Source organism: Pelodiscus sinensis, chromosome 20 (genome assembly GCF_049634645.1).
Source record: "Pelodiscus sinensis isolate JC-2024 chromosome 20, ASM4963464v1, whole genome shotgun sequence".
Taxonomy (NCBI): Eukaryota; Metazoa; Chordata; order Testudines; family Trionychidae; genus Pelodiscus; species Pelodiscus sinensis.
Window position 1 is genome coordinate 12,527,493 of NC_134730.1, and position 23,629 is coordinate 12,551,121.

The window sequence follows — 23,629 nt, forward strand, 5'->3', positions numbered from 1 at the left end:
GCAAGCCTGCCAGCACCCAGCTAGCAGACCCTGCACCTGGCACGGCACAGAGCCACCCACCCGATGCCCCCCAGCCCACCCCCTCTTGCCGGGACCAGGCTGGCGGCTCCCGGGAGCTTGCCCTGGACCGCAAGAGGCGGGCACCTTCCTGGGCTAGTGCGGACATCGTGGACCTCGTCCACGATCTCCGCACTAGGCACAGGAAAGTGGCCGTCTAGGGCAGGAGAGCTGCCAGCCTGGCCACCCAGGACCAGGTGTGCATGAAAATCAAGGGGGTCCACTGAGACCCCCGACACTGAGCCCTGAGCTTACAATGGCCGTCCTGGGTCAGACCAAAGGTCCATCTAGCCCAGTAGCCTGTCTGCCCACAGCGGCCAACCCTAGGGACCCTGGAGGGGATGGACCGAAGACAATGACCAAGCCATTTGTCTCGTGCCATCCCTCTCCAGCCTTCCACAAACTTTGGGCAGGGACACCACTCCTACCCCCTGGCTAATAGGACTCCATGGACCCAACCTCCATGACTTGATCTCACTTCCCTTTAAACTCTGTTCTAGTTGTAGCCTTCACAGCCTCCTGCAGCAAGGAGTTCCACAGGTTAACTATTTGCTTTGTCAAGAACAACTTTCTCTTACTAGTTTCAAGCCTGCTACCCATTCCTTTCCTTTGGTGTCCTCTAGTCCTTCTTTATGGGAACTCAGGAAGAACTTTTCTGAATGCACCCTCTCCACCCAACCCCTGCTTTTAGAGACCTCTATCCTGTCCCCCCTCTGTCTCCTCTGTTCTAAGCTGAACAGTCCCAGTCTCTGTAGCCTCTCTTCATCTGGGACCTGTTCCCAACCCCTGATCATGTTAGTTGCCCTCCCCTCTCCCAGCCTTTCTCTTCCCCTCTCCCACCTCCTTTTCCCAGTCTCCCCCAGTTTTGTTCAATAAAGACAGAGTCAATGTTGGAAGAAACGTTATCTTTATTTTGTACATCAATAAGAAGGGGGGCTAGGGAAGGGTAAGTGGAAGGAGGTGAGGGAGGAATGGGGTACGAGCCCCCGATGGGGAGGACTGGGCTGGCTCTGCGGGCTTCTGGGGGTGGAAGCTCTCCTGCAGCCCCCCAATTACTCCCTCTCCCCAGATGGCAGCCTGCGGCAAGTGCAGCCGGGTTGGTGGCCGAGTGGTGTGATGTGCCCAGTGTGGGCACTCAGGGCACTCCAAGCCAGAACTTCTTTGCAAGCGGGGCACCCCTTAGAACTGTGTGTCCGGGGTGGGGGTCGGGACCCTTTAAGCGCAGCCCTCGGCTAGCCTGAGACAGTATCTCCATGCTCTAAGTCCTCCTTTTATGCCCTGCCGGCACTGCTTCCGGCCATCATTAAGCCCTGTTCAGAGTCCACTCAATGTGGACTTGCTAGTTCGAACTAGCAAAACGCTAGTTCGAACTAGTTTTTAGTTCTAGATGCGTTAGTTCGAACTTGCTTAGTTCGAATTAACTAATTCGAACTAAGTTAGTTCGAACTAGCGCTGTAGTGTAGACGTACCCTGACAGCCTAGCCTAGCTCATTTCAGTTGGGTACTCGGAACAGAGGTAAGTGCATTTACATCCCATCTACATCACACTGTGGATCTACAGTGTAAATGTGTCTTGTTATTTATTTGAAGCTTGCTGTTAACAGTCCAACATACTTTTTTCCTTGCCTCTACCCAAAAGCCCATTTTTGTATTAAGGCAATTTAGTAGGTATTCCTGTACTAAGAAGTTAGAACCAGGACACTTTAACTCCTATGGCCTAAATGTTTAGGCATGTCTAGTGATTTGGGATGAGCAACTTGGACTTTCAGAAAGTGCTGAATACCTGCCCTCTGGAAATCACGTGGCTCAAGTTGGGCACCCAAAATCTCTAGTCACTTTGAATATTTAGACTTATATGCACATCTCACTCTGCTCCAGATACCAGTTCAATCTAGGTGGAGCAGTGTGAACTGGTCTAATTATCTCCACAGGGCTTTAAAAAACATATCTTTTAAATGAAATCATTTCCCATGAGGCTTCTTCTGCACCCATTTCTTACATTTCTGGGCCCAGCTGTTTCTACAGAGGAATAACCTCCTTTGAATCCCTCACCTGGTTGCCACCCATGTATTCACGACAAATCAGACAGCAGCTGATTGCATGCCATGCAACCTTGACATCAGCATGACTCAGTATTTTCTTTCACAGTGTCACCTCTAGTAAGCACAGGAAGTGGTGGTGGTGTGTGTGGGAAGTTGGGAAAGCAGTCCAGATGTTGAACCTTGGCCAGCATGTTCTCCTTTCCCCTAGTGCCAGCTCAGATAGTCTGTTTACACAACAGTCACAGAGACATACGGGGAGGGAGACCCAGGAAGGTCAGCAAAACACAGTCCATTCCGAGGGGAGTTCTGGAGCCAGCTGGATTCCCCCCCCGCCCCATTCTAACCCTAAGTCATAAGAGTCTTGAAATCCCAACCTGATGCGGTACATTTTAGTTGTCTGAGCATGCAGAGGCAGGGGGTGGTTGTGGAGAGGTGTCCTTGCACGCCGGTACTATCCTGCTCCCTGCTCCCAGGTTACACAGATAGAAGAGTTGCAGCACTGGCTGTGAGAGGCTGCAGGTCACTCAAGGAGCATTTTCTGCAGAGGAGATGTAAGGCACTGTCTTCAGAATTGTGCCACTGGAGGCCTCCTCCTCCTCCTCCTCTGTCTACGGCACTAATATGGCCCCCTTGGTATCTGAGCACCTCCCAACACTCCAGAAAGGGAGGGCAGTGGTATTATCCCTGTCTCAAAGCTGCGGAATGGAGGCACAGAAGAAGACCCCTGAGTGTCTCAAGATCACACAAGGAGTCCGTGGCAGAGCCAAAACTGGAGGCCAGGTTTTCTGACCCATAGAGTTGCACCTTTACCATGAGGACAGACTTCTTAACTCCTCAGCGGTGTCTACGTTGGCACCCCTTTCCGGAAAAGGGATGCTAATGAGACCAGTCGGAATTGCAAATGCCGCGGGGGATTTAAATATCCCCCGCGGCATTTGCATGAACATGGCTGCCGCTTTTTTCCGGCTCGGGGTTTTGCCGGAGAAAAGCGCCAGTCTAGTCGGGATCTTTCGGAAAATAAGCCCTTTTCCGGAAGATCCCTTATTCCTACTAGGGAGTTTCCTCCTTAGGGAGTTTCCTCCTACTAGGAATAAGGGATCTTCCAGAAAAAGGCTTATTTTCCGAAAGATCCCGTCTAGACTGGTGCTCTTCTCCGGCAAAACCCCGAGCTGGAAAAAAGTGGCAGCCATATTCATGCAAATGCCGCGGGGGATATTTAAATCCCCCGCGGCATTTTCAATTCCGACTGGTCTCATTAGCATCCCTTTTCCGGAAAGGGGTGCCAATGTAGACACAGCCCTCATGTTTGCAGGTGTAGTATCCTCTCAGCAGGTCTTTTGAGGCTCAGTCCAAATAATCAGACCACTCCCGTCCCCCCTTGAAAAAGTATGTTTACTTAGTAATACCAGAGTCTAAAAATAAGAGATGGAAAAACCTATTAATAGCTGACCGGAGTTACTCCCGTCCAGCTTCTACCAGTGACAGATTGTTCCCTACAGAACGTCCCGGAGGGTTTTGTTTATGAAGCTCAGCTGCTGGGGCTGCCACTGCTTCCCTCTGGGGACTGATCAGTCTTTGTGATCTTACTGGTGGGAAATCTTTCCTGACATCAAGCCTACATTTCCCTTGCACCATTTCATCCTTTTATATAACTATTAATCCATGACTCAGCTTAAACCATTTTTCTTCCTCTTTGATGTATTTAATACTCTGAGTCATTTCTGTAGCCACAATCTGCCAGAATGGGTCAGATGTTTTATGGGTGCAGCTCCATTCACACCAAGAATTCATTTAACCTGTTGCCTGTTCTTTTAGCCTCTTCTTACAGGTCAGTTTCCTCCTTATCATAGAATCATAGAATCATAGAATAATAGGACTGGAAGGGACCTCAAGAGGCCATCGAGTCCAGCCCCCCGCCCTCAAGGCAGGACCAAGCTCCACCTACACCATCCCTGACAGATGTCTATCTAACCTGTTCTTAAATATCTCCAGAGAGGGAGATTCCACCACCTCCCTTGGCAATTTATTCCAATATTTGACCACCCTGACAGTTAGGAATTTTTTCCTAATGTCCAATCTAAACCTCCCCTGCTGCACTTTAAGCCCATTACTCCTTGTCCTGTCCTCAGAAACCAAGAGGAACAAATTTTCTCCTTCCTCCTTGTGACACCCTTTTAGATATTTGAAAACCGCTATCATGTCCCCCCTTAATCTTCTTTTTTCCAAACTAAACAAGCCCAGTTCATGAAGCCTGGCTTCATAGGTCATGTTCTCTAGACCTTTAATCATTCTTGTCGCTCTTCTCTGTACCCTTTCCAATTTCTCCACATCTTTCTTGAAATGTGGCGCCCAGAACTGGACACAGTACTCCAGCTGAGGCCTAACTAGTGCAGAGTAGAGCGGCAGAATGACTTCACGAGTTTTGCTTACAACACACCTGTTGATACAACCTAGAATCATATTTGCTTTTTTTGCAACAGCATCACACTGTTGACTCATATTCAACTTGTGGTCCACTATGACCCCTAGATCCCTTTCCGCCATGCTCCTTCCTAGACAGTCGCTTCCCATCTTGTATGTATGAAACTGATTGTTCCTTCCTAAGTGGAGCACTTTGCATTTCTCTTTATTAAACCTCATCCTGTTTACCTCTGACCATTTCTCTAACTTGCTAAGGTCATTTTGAATTATGTCCCTATCCTCCAAAGAAGTCGCAACCCCACCCAGTTTGGTATCATCTGCAAACTTAATAAGCGTACTCTCTATCCCAATATCTACATCATTGATGAAGATATTAAACAGTACGGGTCCCAAAACAGACCCTTGAGGAACTCCACTTGTTATCCCTTTCCAGCAGGATTTAGAACCGTTAACAACTACTCTCTGACTACGGTTATCCAGCCAATTATGCACCCACCTTATCGTGGCCCTATCTAAGTTATATTTGCCTAGTTTATCAATAAGAATATCATGCGAGACCGTATCAAATGCCTTACTAAAGTCTAGGTATATGACATCCACCGCTTCTCCCTTATCCACAAGGCTCGTTATCTTATCAAAGAAAGCTATCAGATTAGTTTGGCATGACTTGTTCTTCACAAACCCATGCTGGCTATTCCCTATCACTTTATTACCTTCCAAGTGTTTGCATAGGATTTCCTTAATTACCTGCTCCATTATCTTCCCTGGGACAGACGTTAAACTGACCGGTCTATAGTTTCCTGGGTTGTTCTTATTCCCCTTTTTATAGATGGGCACAATATTTGCCCTTTTCCAGTCTTCTGGAATCTCCCCTGTCTGCCATGATTTTTCAAAGATCATAGCTAAAGGCTCAGATACCTCCTCTATCAGCTCCTTGAGTATCCTGGGATGCATTTCATCAGGACCTGGTGACTTGCTGACATCTAACTTTCCTAAGTGACTTTTAACTTGTTCTTTGTGTATCCTATCTTCTAAACTTACCCTCTCTCTGCTTGTATTCACTACGTTAGGCACACCTCCAGACTTCTCGGTGAAGACCGAAACAAAGAAGTCATTGAGCATCTCTGCCATTTCCAAGTTTCCTGTTACTGCTTCTCCCTCCTCACTAAGCAGTGGGCCTACCCTGTCCTTGGTCTTCCTCTTGCTTTTAATGTATTTATAAAAAGTCTTCTTGTTTCCCTTTATGCCTGTAGCTAGTTTGATCTCATTTTGTGCCTTTGCCTTGGTATCATCTGCAAACTTAATAAGCGTACTCTCTATCCCAATATCTACATCATTGATGAAGATATTAAACAGTACGGGTCCCAAAACAGACCCTTGAGGAGTCATGTTCCACTGATGGACTCCAAAAATAAGACCAGGATTTATTTTTGATTCTTAAACACCTAAAGCTTAGGTAGTTTACTTTTCCGCACAAAATTGGTACTAAATGGAGGGCTGTTCTGCATATGATTTTAGCATGCTACCTCATGATAGTCTTCAGCTCGGTAAAACAGGAATAAAGCTAGAACAGATGCTCAGAGTACTAATGAGAGTGTGAACACTCACACTTTGGTCTTGTAGTTATCATGATTCAACCAGAATCCTCTGAGGAGGTATGTCTGGTTTTTGTATGGCCTATATCACTCAGCTTTACCTGTGTAGTATCTGTGTGTGGACACATATTACTATTATGTAATTATGTATAAAAATTAGATACACACAGGCTGTGTCTACACTGGCACCCTTTTCCGTAAAAGGGATGCTAATGAGACACTTCGGAATTGCAAATTCCGCGGGGGATTTAAATATCCCCCGCGGCATTTGCATGAACATGGATGCCACTTTTTTCCGGCTCGGGGTTTTGCCGGAGAAAAGTGCCAGTCTAGACGGGATCTTGCGGAAAATAACCCCTTTTCTGGAAGATCCCTTATTCCTACTTTCAAGTGCCATTCTGGGGTAGGGCTGGAGATGAGGAGTTCAGTATGCAGGCTGCCCTGGGGAGAGAGGACTACCCCAGCCCTCTCTCACCACAGCAGCTTGGAGCCAGGTGAGAAGTGCCCGTCCATGGCCACTGCAGTTGCAATGGGTACAGCTGGAGAAGGGGTACAAGTCCCCTGGCTGGGGGACAGATAGACACACAAACAGACACATAAACAGACAAATTCGCTGAAATAGCTAGTAGATAACTCTCCCTTTCTTCAACCATGCCCCCTGCTGGCCCTATGGCATTATAGCCGTCCCGGTCCCCATCTCGGGCCCCTTCCTGCCCCCTGTGGTCATTCTACAATATAACTGTCCCTCCTAACAGACCCCTCCCTTTCCATTTTATGAGAGACAATCACATTCCAGGCATATCCCATTGTCCCTAACCTTGCTTTAAGTTATAACAAGAGGAAGCTGCATTCCAAATTTGGTGGTTCTAGCTCTTACTGTTTAGGTAACAAACAAATGGACTTACAGACAGACACATACACAGACACAGACAGACTAAGTTTTTAAAATATATAGTAGATTACTATGTATTATTTTATGATGGAATCATAGAATACTAGGAATGGAAGAGACCTCGAGAAGTTATTGAGTCCAGTCCCCTGCCCTCATGGCAGGACCCAGTACTGTCTAGACCAGTGGTCTCCAACATTTTTACACCCAAGATCACTTTGTAAATGTCATAACAAGCCGAGATCTACCACCCCATCCTTCTCCCAAGACCCCACCCCTTCCTTGAAGCCCTGCCCTCTTGATTCTCCTCCTCTCCATCACTTGCTGTCCCCAGCCCTTATACACTCTACATTGCCACTTTTTTTATTCTTCTGTAGGAAGAGGTTCTTCCAACATTTGGCCTGTCTAAACTGGACCATATGTCAGAAAAACCCCTTCTTTCGGAACCCCCCGTATTCCTCGTGGAACAAGGAATAAAGGGGTTACCGAAAGAGCATGTTTGCTCTTCCACTAAAAAAAGCGGAAGAACTATGGCAAACACAAACAGTTTCTGCATTGTCTTTATTTATGAGAAGGGCAGGGAACCTGTTTTGAGTCAGGGGTCACTGACCCACAGAAAAGTCAGTTGGGGGCCACACAAGTGAGATGCAAAAAAGTAACTCCTCCAAAACCCCCCCAGGCCTCACAAATGTGGCCCCAACTGTGCTGGTGGGAGCAGGGGACATGGTACTGGGGAAGGGTGCTAGTGGGTCCTGGGGCACAGGACAGGATGCCAGTGGGGACAGGGGACAGGGGACAGGATTCTGCAGCAGGGGACAGAGTGCCAGTGGGGACAGGGGACAGGGTGTTGCTGAGGACAGGGAGTCCCCCACACCCTCCTCCTCCCAGGTCTTCTCCCCCCTCCCTCCCGCAGAACAGGGAAGCCCAGGCACGCGCCTCCTCCTGGGCCGACTCCTCCTGCCCGCAGAGCAGGGAAGCCCCAGCGCATGCCACCTCTGGGGACTCTCCCCCCCCGCCCCACTGCAAGTTCCTGGTATGCCACAGACCTGGGGGAGGGGAGCAGCCAGCGCACTTCCAGAACCCCCGGAAGTGGCGTGCAACTGCAGGACTTCCGTCTACCCCGCAGGAAGCCAGCACTACCTCCATTGTCACTGGAGATAGGGAGTGGTGCTTCTTGGGGTTGGGAAATGGGGCAGTGCCGAATGCCTCACAATTGACCAGTCGAGCCCTCGCAATCGATGGGTTGGTGACCATGGGTATAGACCATCCCTGATAGACATTTATCTAACCTGCTCTTAAATATCTCCAGAGATGGAGATTCCACAACCTCCCTAGGCAACTTATTCCAGTGCTTAACCACCCTGACAGTTAGAAACTTTTTCCTAATGTCCAACCTAAACCTCCCTGGCTGCAGTTTAAGCCCATTGCTTTTTGTTCTAGACTCAGAGGCAAGGAAGAACAATTTCTCTCCCTCCTTCTTGTGACACCCTTTTAGATACCTGAAAACCGCTCTCATGTCTCCTTTCAATCTTCTCTTTTCCAAGCTAAACAAGCCCAGTTCTTTCACTCTTCTTTCATAGGTCATGTTCTCTAGACCTTTAATCATTCTTGTTGCTCTTCTCTGGACCTTCTCCAATTTCTCCACATCTTTCTTGAAATGTGGTGCCCAGAACTGGACACAATACTCCAGCTGAGGCTGCAGTACAGAGTAGAGCAGAAGAATGACTTCTCGTGTCTTGCACACAACACTTCTGTTAATGCACCCTAGAATCATGTTGGCTTTTTTTGCAACAGCGTCACATTGTTGACTCATATTTAGCTCGTGGTCCACTATAACCCCTAGATCCCTTTCTGCCGTACTCCTTCCTAGACAGTCGCTTCCCATTCTATATGTGTGAAACTGATTGCTCCTTCCTAAATGGAGCACTCTGCATTTGTCCTTATTAAACTTCATCCTATTTACCTCAGACCATTTCTCCAGTTTGTCCAGATCATTTTGAATTATGACCCTGTCCGCCAAAGCAGTTGCAACCCCTTCTAGCTTGGTATCATCTGAAAACTTAATAAGCATACTCTCTATGCCAATATCTAAATCATTGATGAAGATATTGAACAGAACCAGTCCCAAAACAGATGCCTGCGGAACCCCACTAGTTACACCTTTCCAGCAGGATTGTGAACTGTTAATAACTACTCTCTGAAAACAGTTATCCAACCAGCTATGCACCCACCTTATAGTAGCCCCATCTAAGTTGTATTTGCCTTGTTTATTGATAAGAATATCATGTGAGACTGTATCAAATAGTGCTACAGGCCTGCTCAGTACAGATAAAAGGACAAAGTCCCTGTTGCAAAGAGTTTACAGCTGACTGTAGACATGATGCAGCACAGGCAACAGAACAATAGAGGAGGAAGATGTGGTAAAGTCCTGGCAATAAAATGATGTGAAGGCTTGTGAGCAGCACAGTTAGGAACGGAGTTGTGGGCTAATTCTGTACATCTATATGCCATAATCACTTTGCTGAGTCTCTTCTTGTGCATGTCACAGGAGAAGTGAGTCTTCAGATGGGAGTTAAAAGTGGGAGGACTGTTATGGCCCCATAAGATGTAGCTCCAACAAGTCTGGTAAAATGGGGGCTAAAATACTGAGTGGGGGCTAGTAGTTAACAGCACAGGCAGTCCCCGGGTTACATGGATCCGACTTACATCGGATCCCTACTTACAAACGGGGTGAGGCAACCCCGCACTAGCTGCTTCCCCCCAGCAGACCAGGGAGATGCGAAGCTAGCGCCCCCCCCCCCCCCCCCAGCAGACCAGGGAGACGCAGAGCGGCTTTTCTCAGCAGACAGCTCAGCTTGAGAATAAAGGACTGAGGGAAGTGAGGTGTGGGAGAATAAAACTGAGCTCTGGAGAAATGTGTGACTAGAGTTTCCCCTACAATGTACCAGTTCCGACTTACATACAAATTCAACTTAAGAACAAACCTACAGTCCCTATCTTGTACGTAACCTGGGGACTGCCTGTACATAACTTCTAATCCCCCCTTTGTTATTGACTTGCTACATGATGTTAGGCAAGTCACTCAACCCGTCTCAGTTCCTCTGTCACTACATCACTAATACTCCCCTCCCTATCTCCCGGGTGGGCTGTGAGGATTAATGAGTTACTCATGACATAGTTCTTTGATCATGTTAAGTGCTGCTAACTGTTACTACTCTTGTAGCTCCCTTTTCACCATAGCTTCTCACCTGCCCCAGCCCTGACCCTGGATCATGTGTCGACGGCTGTACTCCTTGCACAGCCTGGGAGTGGGCATTTTAATACAAAGCACATTGCAGAGAAGGAAGGAGATCATCTTTCAGGCCTGGGGTTACACATGGAAGTAATGAGGGCCGTGGCTGGCGCTGTCTGTGGCACCAGCTGCCTGCTTGGTGACCGTTTCCCAGCCTCACATCTCTGTTTCCACAAAAACTCCCAGCAACAATGCTCAGGCACTTGCTTGCACATCTAGCCAAAGTGGAATCTGCACCTTCTGCGACAGGAGCAGAGTTTAGAGACCAGAGGTTTCAGGTCCTGGAGGCAGCAGCTGCAGCACAGCAAAAGGTTGAGAGAAAAGAGCATTCAGAGGGGCTCAGGAGCCAAACCAGCGAGCTAGAAGAAACAGAGCGCTGGTTCTGGGGTGCTAGATATCAGCCAGTGCTCACGCTCTCGTCATATGGCTCAAGTCACCCTTGCTTTATGCAGGCTTCCACTGACGTAGGGATGGGCAATAAGCAACCCACAGGTTGGATGCAGTTCACCAGGGTTAGCTCCTGGTGGGCCACTCTATTTACCTGTGCTGCCACAGGTACATCTGCTTACATCTCCCATTGGCTGTGCATCACTATTCGCGGCCAATGGGAGCGGCAGGAAGTAACATAGAGCTCCCATTGGCCAGGAACAGCAGTCCACAGCCAATGGGAGGTGCAAGCAGTCGTGCCTGTGGACCTGCAGGTAAATAAAGTGGCCCAACGGAGGCTAACCCTGGTGAACCACATCCAACCCATGGGCTGCTTATTGTCCACCCCTGCTCTAAAGCATCCCAGGATGCTGGGCCCCTAGCAGTGGAATGTCTGCCGGTGTATGGTGCACAACATGGCCACAACTTCTCCTCCACTAGGTGCCCCAAAGTGGGTGACATGGAGTGGGAAATCATGTCCAGTAAGCGCACCCTGCTCCCAGCCTCTGTTCGTGTGGCTCCTAGGAAATCCGTGGCACAAACTAGAGCAGCCTTCACTTTGCAAAGACACCAAACACCGCTTATACCTCCCTTTCAAGCAGGGATGAAACTAACTCAGTCTCTGGCAGCTCAGTGTGTCTAGCAAAAACATCCCCTGTCCAGCATGAACTGAGTCAGATTGGGCCCTGCTCCATCTCTAACTTCTGTGGTTCTGTGATGCTTTGAGTCAGTCAGTGGGGCAGACAGATTCACCAGGCCCCCGGGCAAGGCAGGGAGAGGGATAGCTCCATGCCCTGGAATGGGTGGGGCCTCAGGTGGAAGGGGTGGAGCTGGGGTTAGCCCAAAGTGCTGCCCAGAGTGTGCTGCGAGGGGCTCTGGCTGCTTCCCCTTTTCAATTGCTAGGCCCCAGGGCAGTTGCTCCATCCTCCCGCCACCATAGGTGGGCCTGGAGTCAGCCCAGCTCCATTAAGCTCTTTCCCTGATGTAGCTGGCTGCTGTCCAGGGTTTGCATCACAGCCCAAGAGTTGCTTTTAATCCAGCTGTCTTGTATTCAGAGAGACAGAGGGGTCTAGCAAAAGCATGTCTTTGAACCTGCAGGGCAAAGTTGTCCCATTGTACTTGCAAGGAGACCCCTACTCTCTGGGGACAGTGAGAGGGACAGGGAAGCCAGGAAGACAGGTGTACCAGACATAGGGAAGTAAAAGAACAGTCGATTAGTTGACCACCTGATAAGCCTAAGCTTATGGGATAGTCAAGTTGACTACTCGCATCTCCCCCCATTGCTGCCTCTACATCAAGGCAGCAAGGGGGGGGAGCAGGAGCCAATGGTGGGAGGAGTTGGCTTAAAAAGCCAGTCCCCCCCCAGCATCATCTCTGTGCTACCACTTGCCTTCCCCCAACCCCCCGTGCTGCTGCCTCTGTCAGAGGCAGCAGTGAGGTGGGGCCATGGGAGGCTGCTCCGGCAGCAGTCCCTGTCCACAGAGGGTCCCAGCTGGGAGTTGGGACTGCCTGCGAGCAGGAGCTGTTGCGGCTAAGCAGCCCCTGCCCACGGAGGGGGTCCCAACTCCCTGCTGGGACCCCTGCGAACACAGGCTGCTGTCACGAAGCAGACCCTGTCCAGGCCCATCCAGCTGGGATCCCCCATAAACCTGGGCTGCTGCTGGAGCAGTCTCTGTTTGTGGTAGCCTGTGCGCCCAGCTCTTACTACATTTAAACTGCAGAGCCAGAGCAGGGGTAGCTCCTTCTGAGCATCTTCCCTTATCGACTAATCGTGTAGTCAGTACAATTTGTATCAACTACACGATTATCCAGTTACCCGCCTCTTAACATCCTTAACCAGACGGGCTCTTCAAGGGGCCCTCATGGAAAAGGAAATGCATTTTTCCCATTCTGGAGACAGGGTGCAAAAGGGATTGTCTTAAGCTTTAGTCTCTCTGGCACCTGGCTCACCCTGCCAAGGTGCCTCCAGGCAGAGCTGGGCTTGTGAGAGGAGTTCTGCATCTATGTCCCATCCAACCCGTGACCTCTCTGCTTTGATACTCAGCAAAGACCAATAGTGTGCTGAGACCCATCAAACTCATTTCATGTAGGTCACGGAACAGTCAGGTGACATCTAGATTGGCATGATTTTCCACAAATGCTTTTAATGGAAAAGAGTGTCTAGATTGGCACGGACGCTTTTCCGCAAAAGCACTATTTGCGGAAAAGCGTCTGTGCCAATCTAGATGCGCTTTTGCACAAAAAAGCCCCGATCGCCATCTGAGCTGTCTACACAGGCCCTTTTGCGCAAAAGGACTTTTGCCCAAACAGGAACAGCATAGTATTTCCGCAAGAAGCACTGATTTCTTACATGAGATCGTCAGTGTTCTTGCGGAAATTCAAGCGGCCAGTGTAGACAGCTGGCAAGCTTTTCCGCAACAGAATGTGCTTTTGCAGAAAAACTTGCCAGTCTAGACACAGCCACAATCAACCTTCTGTGGATTCATATTTGGGTGTTGTCGCCCTCCCCATAGCCAGCCCTCCAGCTGGCAGTACCATAGCTACTCTCATGACATTTTAAAGATGCTTTAGCTAATGAACCCTGTGCACTTGCCTAGCCAGGAGAGGAAGAGAAAGGCAGCTACTTGGCATCTTACTCACCGCCCGCGTGCAGCACTGCTGTCATGATGGATGGGAACCATGATGTCTCGCTGTTGGTGGCTTGGAACTCATGCTGCAGGTCTGTGAAGAAGATTCCGATGCAAGAGGGAAAGGTCAGCGTCAGTCCTTGAAGCAGCACAGTGGACAACAAGACCATCCATGCCCATCCCCGGTCCTGAGTCTCGGAGGTCCCATGTGTTGCTCCTCCTCTGGACATTTCCACTTCCACCTCCTTCCAAGCCAACCTGTTTGAAAAATCAGCTCAGCTGTCACACAGTAGCCCTGGGAGCAATGGAAAGAGAATCACAGCACAGACACCTGCTCTCTCTGGCCACAAGAACCAATGCCTTCTATGTCTTGCCCTCCGATGCCTGCTACGTCTTGCCCTTCACTGCTCAGAACACTTTCCCATCTCTTTCACCACAGGATCCTGGCACCACAGTGCTTAGGAAATGAGCCACCTTCCCCTGTTATTTCACAAGAGGCTGAATGTGTCCAGCTAGAGTCCTGGACACGCCCCCTTGGAGGTATGAATTGGCCTTACCCCGCTCCCTCCTAGAGCTTGTTTTTCCTTTCACCTGCTTTCAGCACACAGTCCCGGTGCTGTGGGTAGCTAAAGTAATAAAATCCTCCTGCTAAGGGGAGAAGGAAGCTGATGCAAATACCAACAGTAATAACAATTATATATAGCTCTGCTGAGTAGGACAAGCAGCGCTGGGCACCTCTGTGCAGCCCCTGCCTGCTCCTGGGTACAGCCTAAGCTGCAAGTCCTGATTGTTAAAGTCTTGAACAGCTTGGGATTTGGTATTTTCAGAGACGGGTCTTGCTCCACCCTGTCTCAGCCAGACGAAACTTGGTGGCAGTTCCCAGAGCGGATCTCTCTGGGTTCAGCAGTAGCATGAAGCAGTCAGCTGAGAGCCACTCCTCTTGGGCAGCCTGCCAGGCTCCATGTGCGACAACCGTCAGGGCACCGTGCAATGCTGGACATGGACGCAGGACTTTTCACCTGTGGCTCTCAGAGCCCCATTCAAAGGACAGCCAATATCAATATCCCCATGTCTCAAATGGGGAAACAGGCAAAGACAAGGCACGAGCGTGACTTTATTCTGGCTCCCACAGGGAGACACTGGCAAAACCAAGAATGAAATATAGGTCTCCCAGTCTGAGGTTCTAGTCTTCTTGCAATAAACATTGATCTGGTTTTAGCTGTTTGTTGGGGATTTGTCTAGGTTTTTAAGTGTTGATTTAACTTATCTTGATTCCAGTAACATAGGCATGTGATTGCTAATGTTCCTAAAGTCAGCAGCCCCAGCCTTCAATGCTGCTCCTCCCAGATAGTTTTATGTAAAAAAAAATAAAAATTAATTAATGGAATAATCTACTCCAGGCTCAGCATTTCAAAGCCCCCATTACTTTAATTAACTGAGAGTCTGCATCAAACACCAGGCTGGTACCAGAATAGCCATTCTATAAATTAATATGATTAACACGTGTTATATATGCAGAATAGGCAAATTCACACCCTATTACTAAACATTTATTTTACAGTAGCAAAGAGCCCTGCTAACTCTAAGGCCCCATTGTTCTGGGCAGTGTGTTCATAAACAGATAGTCCTTATCCTGGAGACCAGACAGACTCAAAGAGACACAAAAAGAAAGGCTTTGGTGGGGGCACATACACAAAAAAACAGGGGGATGATTGGCACAGTTTAACTCTTTGTACGCTGTGTCTGGGCAGAGATAATGCAACTGACTAGTTCATGGGCTATCCCTCTGCTATGGTCAGATCACTCTGATTTAGCTGACTCATGGCTTAACGTCTGTCCCCAGCAATCACAACCCAAACAAAGACAGCCCAGAACACTGCAGTTCGAATTGTCTTTGTTCCCGATTGCACAACTCGGACTGTTTTGTCCAGCTACTGATCCCTGCCAACCCCAATCCCACCAGATTTCTTTTTTATGCTGGCTCACTGCCTACTAATTAAACTCTCACCATAATACACACCTGCTGTAGCTTTCAACTACCAACTCCACCTACTGTCCATCGTTACAGGCCAAGTTTCCCTCCTCAGCAATCTGATCCCACTGGTTCGTCTGCCTCTGAATGAATGCTGAGACATCCTGCTTATAATACACAGACTAATGCAAGGAACCTCAGCAACCATAGTGTCATGCCAGCTGCATTCTGCCTCAACAAAGGTAAATGGGAACAGGGTCAATCCGGTGCCAATTCACCTGGCTCTGTCAAGTGGAACGACAAAGGAAATGCAGCTGTACAAAGCCTTGCATGGACTCTCCCCACAGTAATTAAGTGATTGCAGCAAGCTAGTAAGGGCATGTTCGGTCCACGGGAATTGCTGTACTGGAAGTTCATCTGGTCCGGTATTCTGTGTCTTGTTAGACTACAGAAGCCCTTTGTAATACAGGTTGCCACTTGTGGAGTGCTACAGCAGGTGGAGCTATTCCCTCTTAACCACTGCTGGGATTCATCTTAAGCCCCTCTGATGCACAAGGGCAGCTACCCCATCATATTACCAGCCTTGTGTAAGAGCAGAAGCTGATTTTATCAAGGTGTGCCTCATCCTTTGTTAAAGGTGTTTCTCAATGTGTGAATTTCATGCTCCGCTCAGATGCCGGATTAACAGGAAAGGACACTGACGAGGCCTTTCTGCTTCTACAGCAGAGGCAGAAGTTCCTTCACCTTGCCCCTTGGTTATAGTTCAGTCTTGGCACCACCGCTGAGATTACTTGGTCTCTATGGCCAAATCAATCTTTGGGGGCCAATCAAGGTTACCAATGTTCATGCTTTTACTTGACATTCTTAGGTAGAAGGTGCAGTTAGTGCTCATGAGTGAGCAGCAAGAGACCTGTGCTCCAGACCCAACTCTATCACTTTCTTGACCTTATGATTCTACCTGCTGGCTTATCTGTGCCTCAGTTTCCCAATATGCAATGTGGGGTTAGCCCATGTACACACCTGGAGATTTTTTTTTTTTAAGGTGCTCAGCTGTGGCCCTTTGCATACCAGTTTATGGCAGCTATGAAAAAATGCTACTGCTTCCTGGGGTTAAGGGAACAAGGGGAGAGCAGCACTGGTGGGGCAGGTTTGTGTCCCTTGTTCTCAGTGCCAGTGAGCAAGGAGAGAAAGGCAGGGAAAGATCTAGTGTAAGGTGAAACCCAGAATTGAGATGGCTAGTTCCATTGTGTTTGCTCTCAGTTTTCCCTGGCACGGCCAGACTTTCAGCACAGAAGGTTCCAGCCTTCTCTCCACAGTGAGTAAGGTATGGTCAGTGGTTGGAAGAATGCCCCCTCCAGACTGTGGCCAGGAATGAGCCCCAACCTTGTGGGCATTACCCAAGCCTGGCTGGAGGACCAGATTTGGCATGCTCTCCGGAGAACTCCAGTGCCAGGCGTGTTTCTGGTTCCCTTGCTGGGAGGGGATCAGGGTGGTCTGGCTTGGCAGAGGAGAGTTTCCCGTGAGCCCTCTGGGGCTCTGCCCAAAGGGTCCCCTAGGGGCTCTGGGACAGAGGTCCAAGCTCTGGCTGCCGGGTAGCCCCTGTCCCAAACCCTGGCTGCAGACCAGTCCGGCTTGAGGGCCCAGGCCCAGTTCCAAGGCAGCAGCCGGCCGGGAGGATGCACAGAGAGCAGCGCCCGGCGATGAGCCAGCCTGCCCTTCCCCGGGCACGGCAGCAGGAGGTGACACTGCCGGTTTCCGCTGTGGGGGGCTGCCCAGCCAGCCACCCCCGAGCCCCGCTCCCGCTTCTCTCTCCGGCGGGGTCACTGGTCACAGCCCCGGGCGCCCGAGTCAGGCAATAACCGTGAGACCCCCTCCCCCGCCCCGCCGTCCGGCCCCGGGAGCGCCCAGCTGTGAGATCCGGGCTCCCTTCCGCTCTGCTGCGGCTGCGAGGCCGTTCCTTCCTCCACACCCCCGGAGTCACTCCGCTTACCTGTTCACACAGGCGCCGCCATCCGGAGTGACTCCGGCCCAGAGCTCGGGGAGGGAGGGCACGAAGGAGCGGGGCGCTCAGAGGGCACCCGCGGCTCTCTCCTCCGCCTTCCCCCGGTCCTCTTCCTGGAAGGGCAGTGCTGGCTTCTCTCCTTCGCCCTGCGAGGGAGGAGACACAGCCGATGCAAGTCAACAGAGCAGCTCCGTGCAGGCACATCTGTGGCGAGAGGGGGAAGTTCAGGGCGGGTGCGTCCAGCTCCATGCAGGCACATCTGTGGCTGGGGGAGGAAGGGAGGGTCGCAGAGCACCTGGGGGTGGAGGGGAAAAGTTACATCCCCAGAGGATGATGCCTGATCTATAGGCGGGGTGGGAGTGGACGTGGGAAACTATCAAATCCCCTGGGGATCACACAGCATGGGTGTGTGTGTGTGTGTGTGCAGAAGTTTTGGGAAGTAATTTAATCTCTTCAGTGTCACACGCCCTAGGGAAGGGAGTAGGTCCAAAGGGCACCACATGGGATGGGGGAGGGGTGTGTGTGGAGTTGTTTTGTTGGGGGAAACAAAATTGTACCAGGAGCATATTGGGAGCCAGTGGCAATTAACTGGCGACTTTGGGGGAAATGGTCAGATCCACCCTGTGATCACACAGAGTCTAGGGGAGGGTGTGAACCGGAACAATCGGGAGTTGCTTTGATTCACAACTGGTTGTACAAGATCTGCTGGAGATAGGACTGGACCAATGGCATGTTCGTAGATCCAAGCGATAGTGGCAGAGGATATAGCGGGGAATTGGAATGGTCAAAGCAAGAGGGCCAAATCCACTGGGAGAAATCTACACATAGGACTTCACAGAATCAGCGGAAGGGACGGAGTGGGAGATCTGCCAGGGATTTTCACAGGCATTTTTTGGTAGTCTTGAGATCTGCTTGAGAGGGGATTGAATTATTTCTTCAGCCTGCCTCAGTGGATCTAAAGCATCAGAGGGGTAGCGAGTTAGTCTGCAACTGGAAAAACTTAAGAAACACTGAATAATCTAGCAGCACCTTAAAGACTAACAAAACATGTAGATGGTATCATGAGCTTTCATGGTACCCACAAAAGCTCTTGATACTATCTACATGTTTTATTAGTCTTTAAGGTACTGCTTAGACTATTCATTTTCATTGGATCTAGTTGGACTGGAACCACAAGCTACAGTCGCAGGCGCTGTGAACTATGGTTCTGCTCAGGTTTATGCTGGAGAAGGAATAACAATGTTTGGTGAGAATTTTAGAGACTGGCTGTTAAAGTGATTTGAAGATTCAGGTATCCCCTATCCCAAATCTCAGGCTTTTTAACTCTCTATGCAACTCCCATATCTCTATTAAGGATGTTAAAGACTAGTCGACTATTCGATAAGCATTTGCTTATTGGATAGTCTTTTGACTAGTCGATAGGCAATTCTGCATTCCTCCTTTGAAATGTACAAGAGCCCCCGCTGGAGGAGGAGTAACAGGTAATTTGAACTAAGGACTTAGTTTGAATTACCCTTAAACTGCAGCGTTTAGCCACAGGCAGTTAGTCTGGTCTAGTGGCATTTTAAGATGGCGACCGGATGGGAACATGCAAATAAAGCCCAGGATATTTAAATCCCGGGCTTCATTTGTAAATTTGAATGCCTACATTAGCCTCCCTAGTTCGAACTAGGGGGCTAGTGTAGACATACCCTAAATCTTTTTGAGGATCTGAATGCAGATGCTAAGCCAAAGCTGAAGGTTATCTGATACAGAGATGATATGGCACTGAGCGGAGATGAAGTTTGATACCATGGTATCCATTGTGATTACATGTCATCACCCCGGGGAGTGTTCTGTTTACTCCTTCACAGAACACTAATTGGATGTGTAACCTGAGAGGACTTCTGGCTGCCTCTGAACTGCAGTAACTAGACACCTCTCCTCAAAAGTCCTTTCCACATGAATACCCAACAGATGGCCCACCCTACTCCCCTCCACTCCTAAATACTCCAGTCCTAACCTCCCTCAGCAGGACTTGCTATATCAAAGAGTTCTGGAAGAGCTGGTCTTACCTGAAACTTGATCCATGTGGTTAGATAAAGCACTTGGAAACCTAGCTGGCACTGAAGCAGGGAGTTTGTGGGTGCTTCAGGCTCTGTCTGCTGCAAGTGGGTAGTTAGAAATGGGAGTCAAGTGTGAATGTTGGGATTGGGATGGGAGGAGAGGAGAGGAAGAAAGGTAGCAGACCTTGAAGGAGGAATGGAAGCCATGAGGGAGAAACTGAAGTTGTCCCTAGAGAAGGTGAAATGGAGGTGGAAAGCAATGAGTAGAATACGAGAAGATGGGAGAAAGAAAGATTGAGGGGGAAAAGGGTAGCTCTGGGGAGAACTATGAGAAGAAGAGACCATAATGTGTGAAGAGGAAGAGATTTAGGGGCTCTCTCTGAGTGGGTTTTTTTGTTTTGTTTCTATTATGGTATGAAACACAAGCATATAGGCTGTGTCTACATTGGCACCCCTTTCCGGAAAAGGGATGCTAATGTAGACTTCGGAATTGCAAATTCCATGGGGGATTTAAATATCCCCTGCAGCATTTGCATTTACATAGCTGCCGCTTTTTTCTGGCTTGGGGATAAGCCAGAGAAAAGCGCCAGTCTAGACGTGATTCTCTGGAAAATAAGCCCTTTTCCGGAGGATCTCTTATTCCTACTAAGCCCCTAGGAAAGCTGTTTGAAGGAGCTTTTGAGATTGTCACCTTGTAATAATGTGCTGCCCTTCTCCGGTGCCTTCCTATTCTGAGGTCTCAAAGCACTTTACAAAGGCTCATGAAATAGTAACTCACTTCTGAAGGGTGGCTACGCTATCCTCAACTGGCTTGTGCAATGCTACCCCGAGAGTCCATGGTGTGGCCAGGAACAGAACCCAATTCTCCTGACCCCCAGCCCTGTGCTGTGATCACTGAGGCCTCCATACAATTCTGCCTTTAACTAACTTGATTTGTGTGTGAGTGATGGAGTTTGTACTTAATTATTTCTGCTGTGCACATATAAATAACAACCTGATTAAAATATGCTAGGAGTGTGTGACTTACAGAATTGTTAAATCCTATTCTGAACCTGCTTAACCACTACTAGCGTGAAGTATGATTAAACAACTTCAGGCTGAACCTCTCTAGTCCAGCATCCTCAGGACCAGAGAATTTGCTGGACCACAGGAGGTCAATATTGTCTAGCAGCATTACCAACACTTCCACTGCTTACTGGTCTCTTAGAAGACATTTAAGGGTAAATTAGATCTAAACAACAGCACAGAACATTGAGAGCCGGGAGTAGTGACTGAAAACCGGGGGCAGGGAAACTTTTTTGGGTTTGGGGGCTGCTGACCCACAGAAAAAATAGTTGGGGGTTGTACACAAATGAGAAGACCAAAAAAACCACCAAACCTTTACTGATGTGGCCCCCAACTGAGGAGAAAAACACTCCTCGTTCCACGAGGCGTACAGATAGTTCGGAATGGCTAGCTAGTTCGAACTATCTAGCCCGTGCCGCGTGTAGCCGCACGGCACGGGGTTCGAACAAGCCGGCATTTAAAAATGGCGCCGGCCAGCTTATGCAAATAAAGCCCGGGAAATTCAAATCCCAGGCTTCATTTGCACGTTTGGTATGCATACATTACCCCGCTAGTTCGAACTAGCGGGGTAGTGTAGACATACCCTTGGAGAGGGATTGTAACTCCAACTGGGAGAGTGGTCCTGCTGCCTAGAGCCTGAAGTCCTGTGGTCACCACCAGAGCAAGCGTGCCCAACCTGCAGCCTCCCTCCCCCCCCCCCCCCCCCGCAGCACAGCCAAGGCCTGAGAAAGAGCCCTGGGACCTATAAAGAGCAGACTGTGAACTGTCCTTACACTCTGCAAACTACTGTTTGTGACATCCCCATGCTACAGAGCAGGCCTGAGTGTTCTCATTTAACCTTTTCATTTTTTCCTTATTCTTTTCTTTTTAATCAGTTGCCGTTTAATAAATTGTATTTGCTTTGAACTGTATGTAATGATCACTGGCTCAAGAAAGCATCCAGCGTGAAGTGAGCACCCCGGAGTGAGGACACCCTAGCCCCTGCCACAAGTGACTACAAGGTTGGGGATTAAGCCCCAGAAAATCTGGGCCTAGCCTTGTTGGGATTTCGAGGACTCTGCTACTCAGGAGAGTGGAAGGGGACCCCTCAGGATCAGGGAGGCCTTTGGGTTAAAGAAGTGGGAGCAGGGACTCAGATCCTTTCGCTGGTCCATTTCACCGGGGTAGTATGGAAGCCAGGAAAGTTCCCCACAATAGCAGGACCATTCCCCCGCTTACCGATACAAAGATTAAGGCAAGACTACACAACACGCAGTCCTGATGATATTAATAAAATACAATATTTACCCAATTTCCACCCATATGACAGCACTTTTAAAGAGCAATGATAGTCCAGGAATTTAACTACTAAAACGGATATCAATGGAAGACCATTGAAGTAGGAATAAGATCCTCCGGAAAAGGGCGCTTTTTCCGGAGGATCGGGGCCAGTGTAGATGCTCTTTTCCGGCTTTTCTAAAAGCCGGAAAAAAGCGGCGGACATTTTTATTTAAATGCCGCGGGGGATATTTAAATCCCCCGCGGATTTCCCTATTGCGATCTCTGAAATTAACATGCCCCTTCCGGAAAAGGGGCCAGTGTAGACGTAGCCAAGCAGTTTATCAGGCCCAGCCCTGGGTCAGCGCAGGGCGGAAAGACAAAAGTTTACAGGGGGGTGGGGTTCGACAACAGTTCAAGGCTCTGGCCAAGTCCCAGCTGGGTGGAGGTCGGGTCTCCTAGCTGGCGGAGAGCCGACAAGCGCAGGGGTTTTGCCTCCACAGAGGGAACTGACAGTGGCAGCACGGCAGCCACAGGGTTGGCAGGGATCTGGACTGCAACACGCCGACCAGGTCTGTGCATCAGTGGGGATCCAAGCTGCAACGCGCTGCCCACCCAACCTCCATCTCCTCAACTGCCCTGGGGTTGACGGTCCCTGGGACACTTTCCAGTTCCCCCTGGAGGCCTAACTGGCTCAGGTGCTGCATCTCGGGGTCAGCTGGGGATGGAGGTTCTGGCAGTGTCCACTGGTTCCAGTTCTGGCTCAGGCAAGCACACATGGGGACCGATCCAGTAATCGGAGCCTGATGGGGGGTCTTTTCCATGAGTCTTCGGGCCAGGGCAGCAGTCTCCATGGCCCAGGCAAGTCGTCAGGGGCCGGCAGGGGTCCTGGCAGCCCAACCCAGTCCTTCTGTCGGGTGCAGCATAGCTGGACCTTTGCTGCAGGAGCTGAGGCTGGGTGTCTGGCCTGTTCGGCCACCAGGCTCCAACTAAGCTCTGAGCTCTTATACCCATGCTTCTGGCTTCCTGCTTCCTGTGGGTGGGGTTAGGTGAGGCTGGACCCGCCCACCAAGGGGTCTTAGAGGGCTCTTCCTGGTCAGAGGGAGGTCATGTCGCTGTCCCAGACCCATTACACCCCTCTATACTTATTGTAGGTTGTGTCTGTTGGAAATTAAGCCTAAATTTGTGAATACAATAATTCCATCCATAACTCCCTCTTGGGGTCTTTAAAGAAAGCCACTTTAGCTCCCGGTTTAATTGGAGTGAGTTTCACCATCATGGCTGCCACCTCCTTCATCTCCTATGACCTCCGGCCATTATCCTGATTCTGAGACGTCCAGACCATACTGGGCATGTGAGTTAGGGATGTTAAATATTGGTTAATTGAATAGTCGATTAACCTCGCGATTTCTTATCGGTTAGTTGACTATTCTATAGTACCCAGGGGCAGGGCAGCAGCCAGTGCACTCCAGCCTCAATCCCAGGGAGCCCCCTGCCTCCCCACACTGCTGTCTCTCTACCAGAGGCAGCAGTGCAGGGTGCCAGGCGGGAGCTGGTCCACAAGGGGAGCCGGTTTAAAAACCAGCTCCCCTCACACCAGCTGCCTGCCACCCCACACTGCAGCAGCCCCTGTCCGGGGGTGGGGTCTGAGCTTCCAGACCTGGCGCAAACTGGAACTGAGCCAGGCTGCCTGCCTGCCTGGCTCCTAATACACTTTAATGCAGAGCCGCAGTGGGGGTAGGTCCCAGACTCGGTGCAAGCCAGGACTGAGCCATGCTGCTGGACAGTCTGCTAAAAAAATTACTTCTGGGAGAGGGGGAGATGCGTGTAGGATCTCATGTAAGATTGTCAGTGCTTTTCCGGAAATACTATGCTGCTCCCGTTTGGGCAAAAGTCTTTTTCCGAAAGACTTTTGCGCAAAAGGGCCAGTGTAAACAGC

General features: G+C 49.7%; 1 protein-coding gene across 2 annotated transcripts in view; it reads right to left on the reverse strand.

Moving 5' to 3' along the window:
• SLC16A5 (solute carrier family 16 member 5) overlaps positions 1–17,701 on the reverse strand; it is a 39,740-nt gene extending 22,039 nt beyond the window's left edge. Inside the window, exons 1-2 of one of the 2 annotated variants that reach the window (XM_025178130.2) lie at positions 17,312–17,701; positions 13,363–13,644 (exon numbers count right to left, since the gene is read on the reverse strand). In XM_025178130.2, the coding sequence (XP_025033915.1) occupies positions 13,363–13,579 (217 nt within the window). In that variant the 5' untranslated portion in view covers positions 13,580–13,644; positions 17,312–17,701. The remainder of the gene's footprint in view (positions 1–13,362; positions 13,645–17,311) is intronic. The other variant, XM_006136411.4, reaches the window with a different exon arrangement.
• Between the last annotated feature and the right edge of the window lie 5,928 nt (positions 17,702–23,629).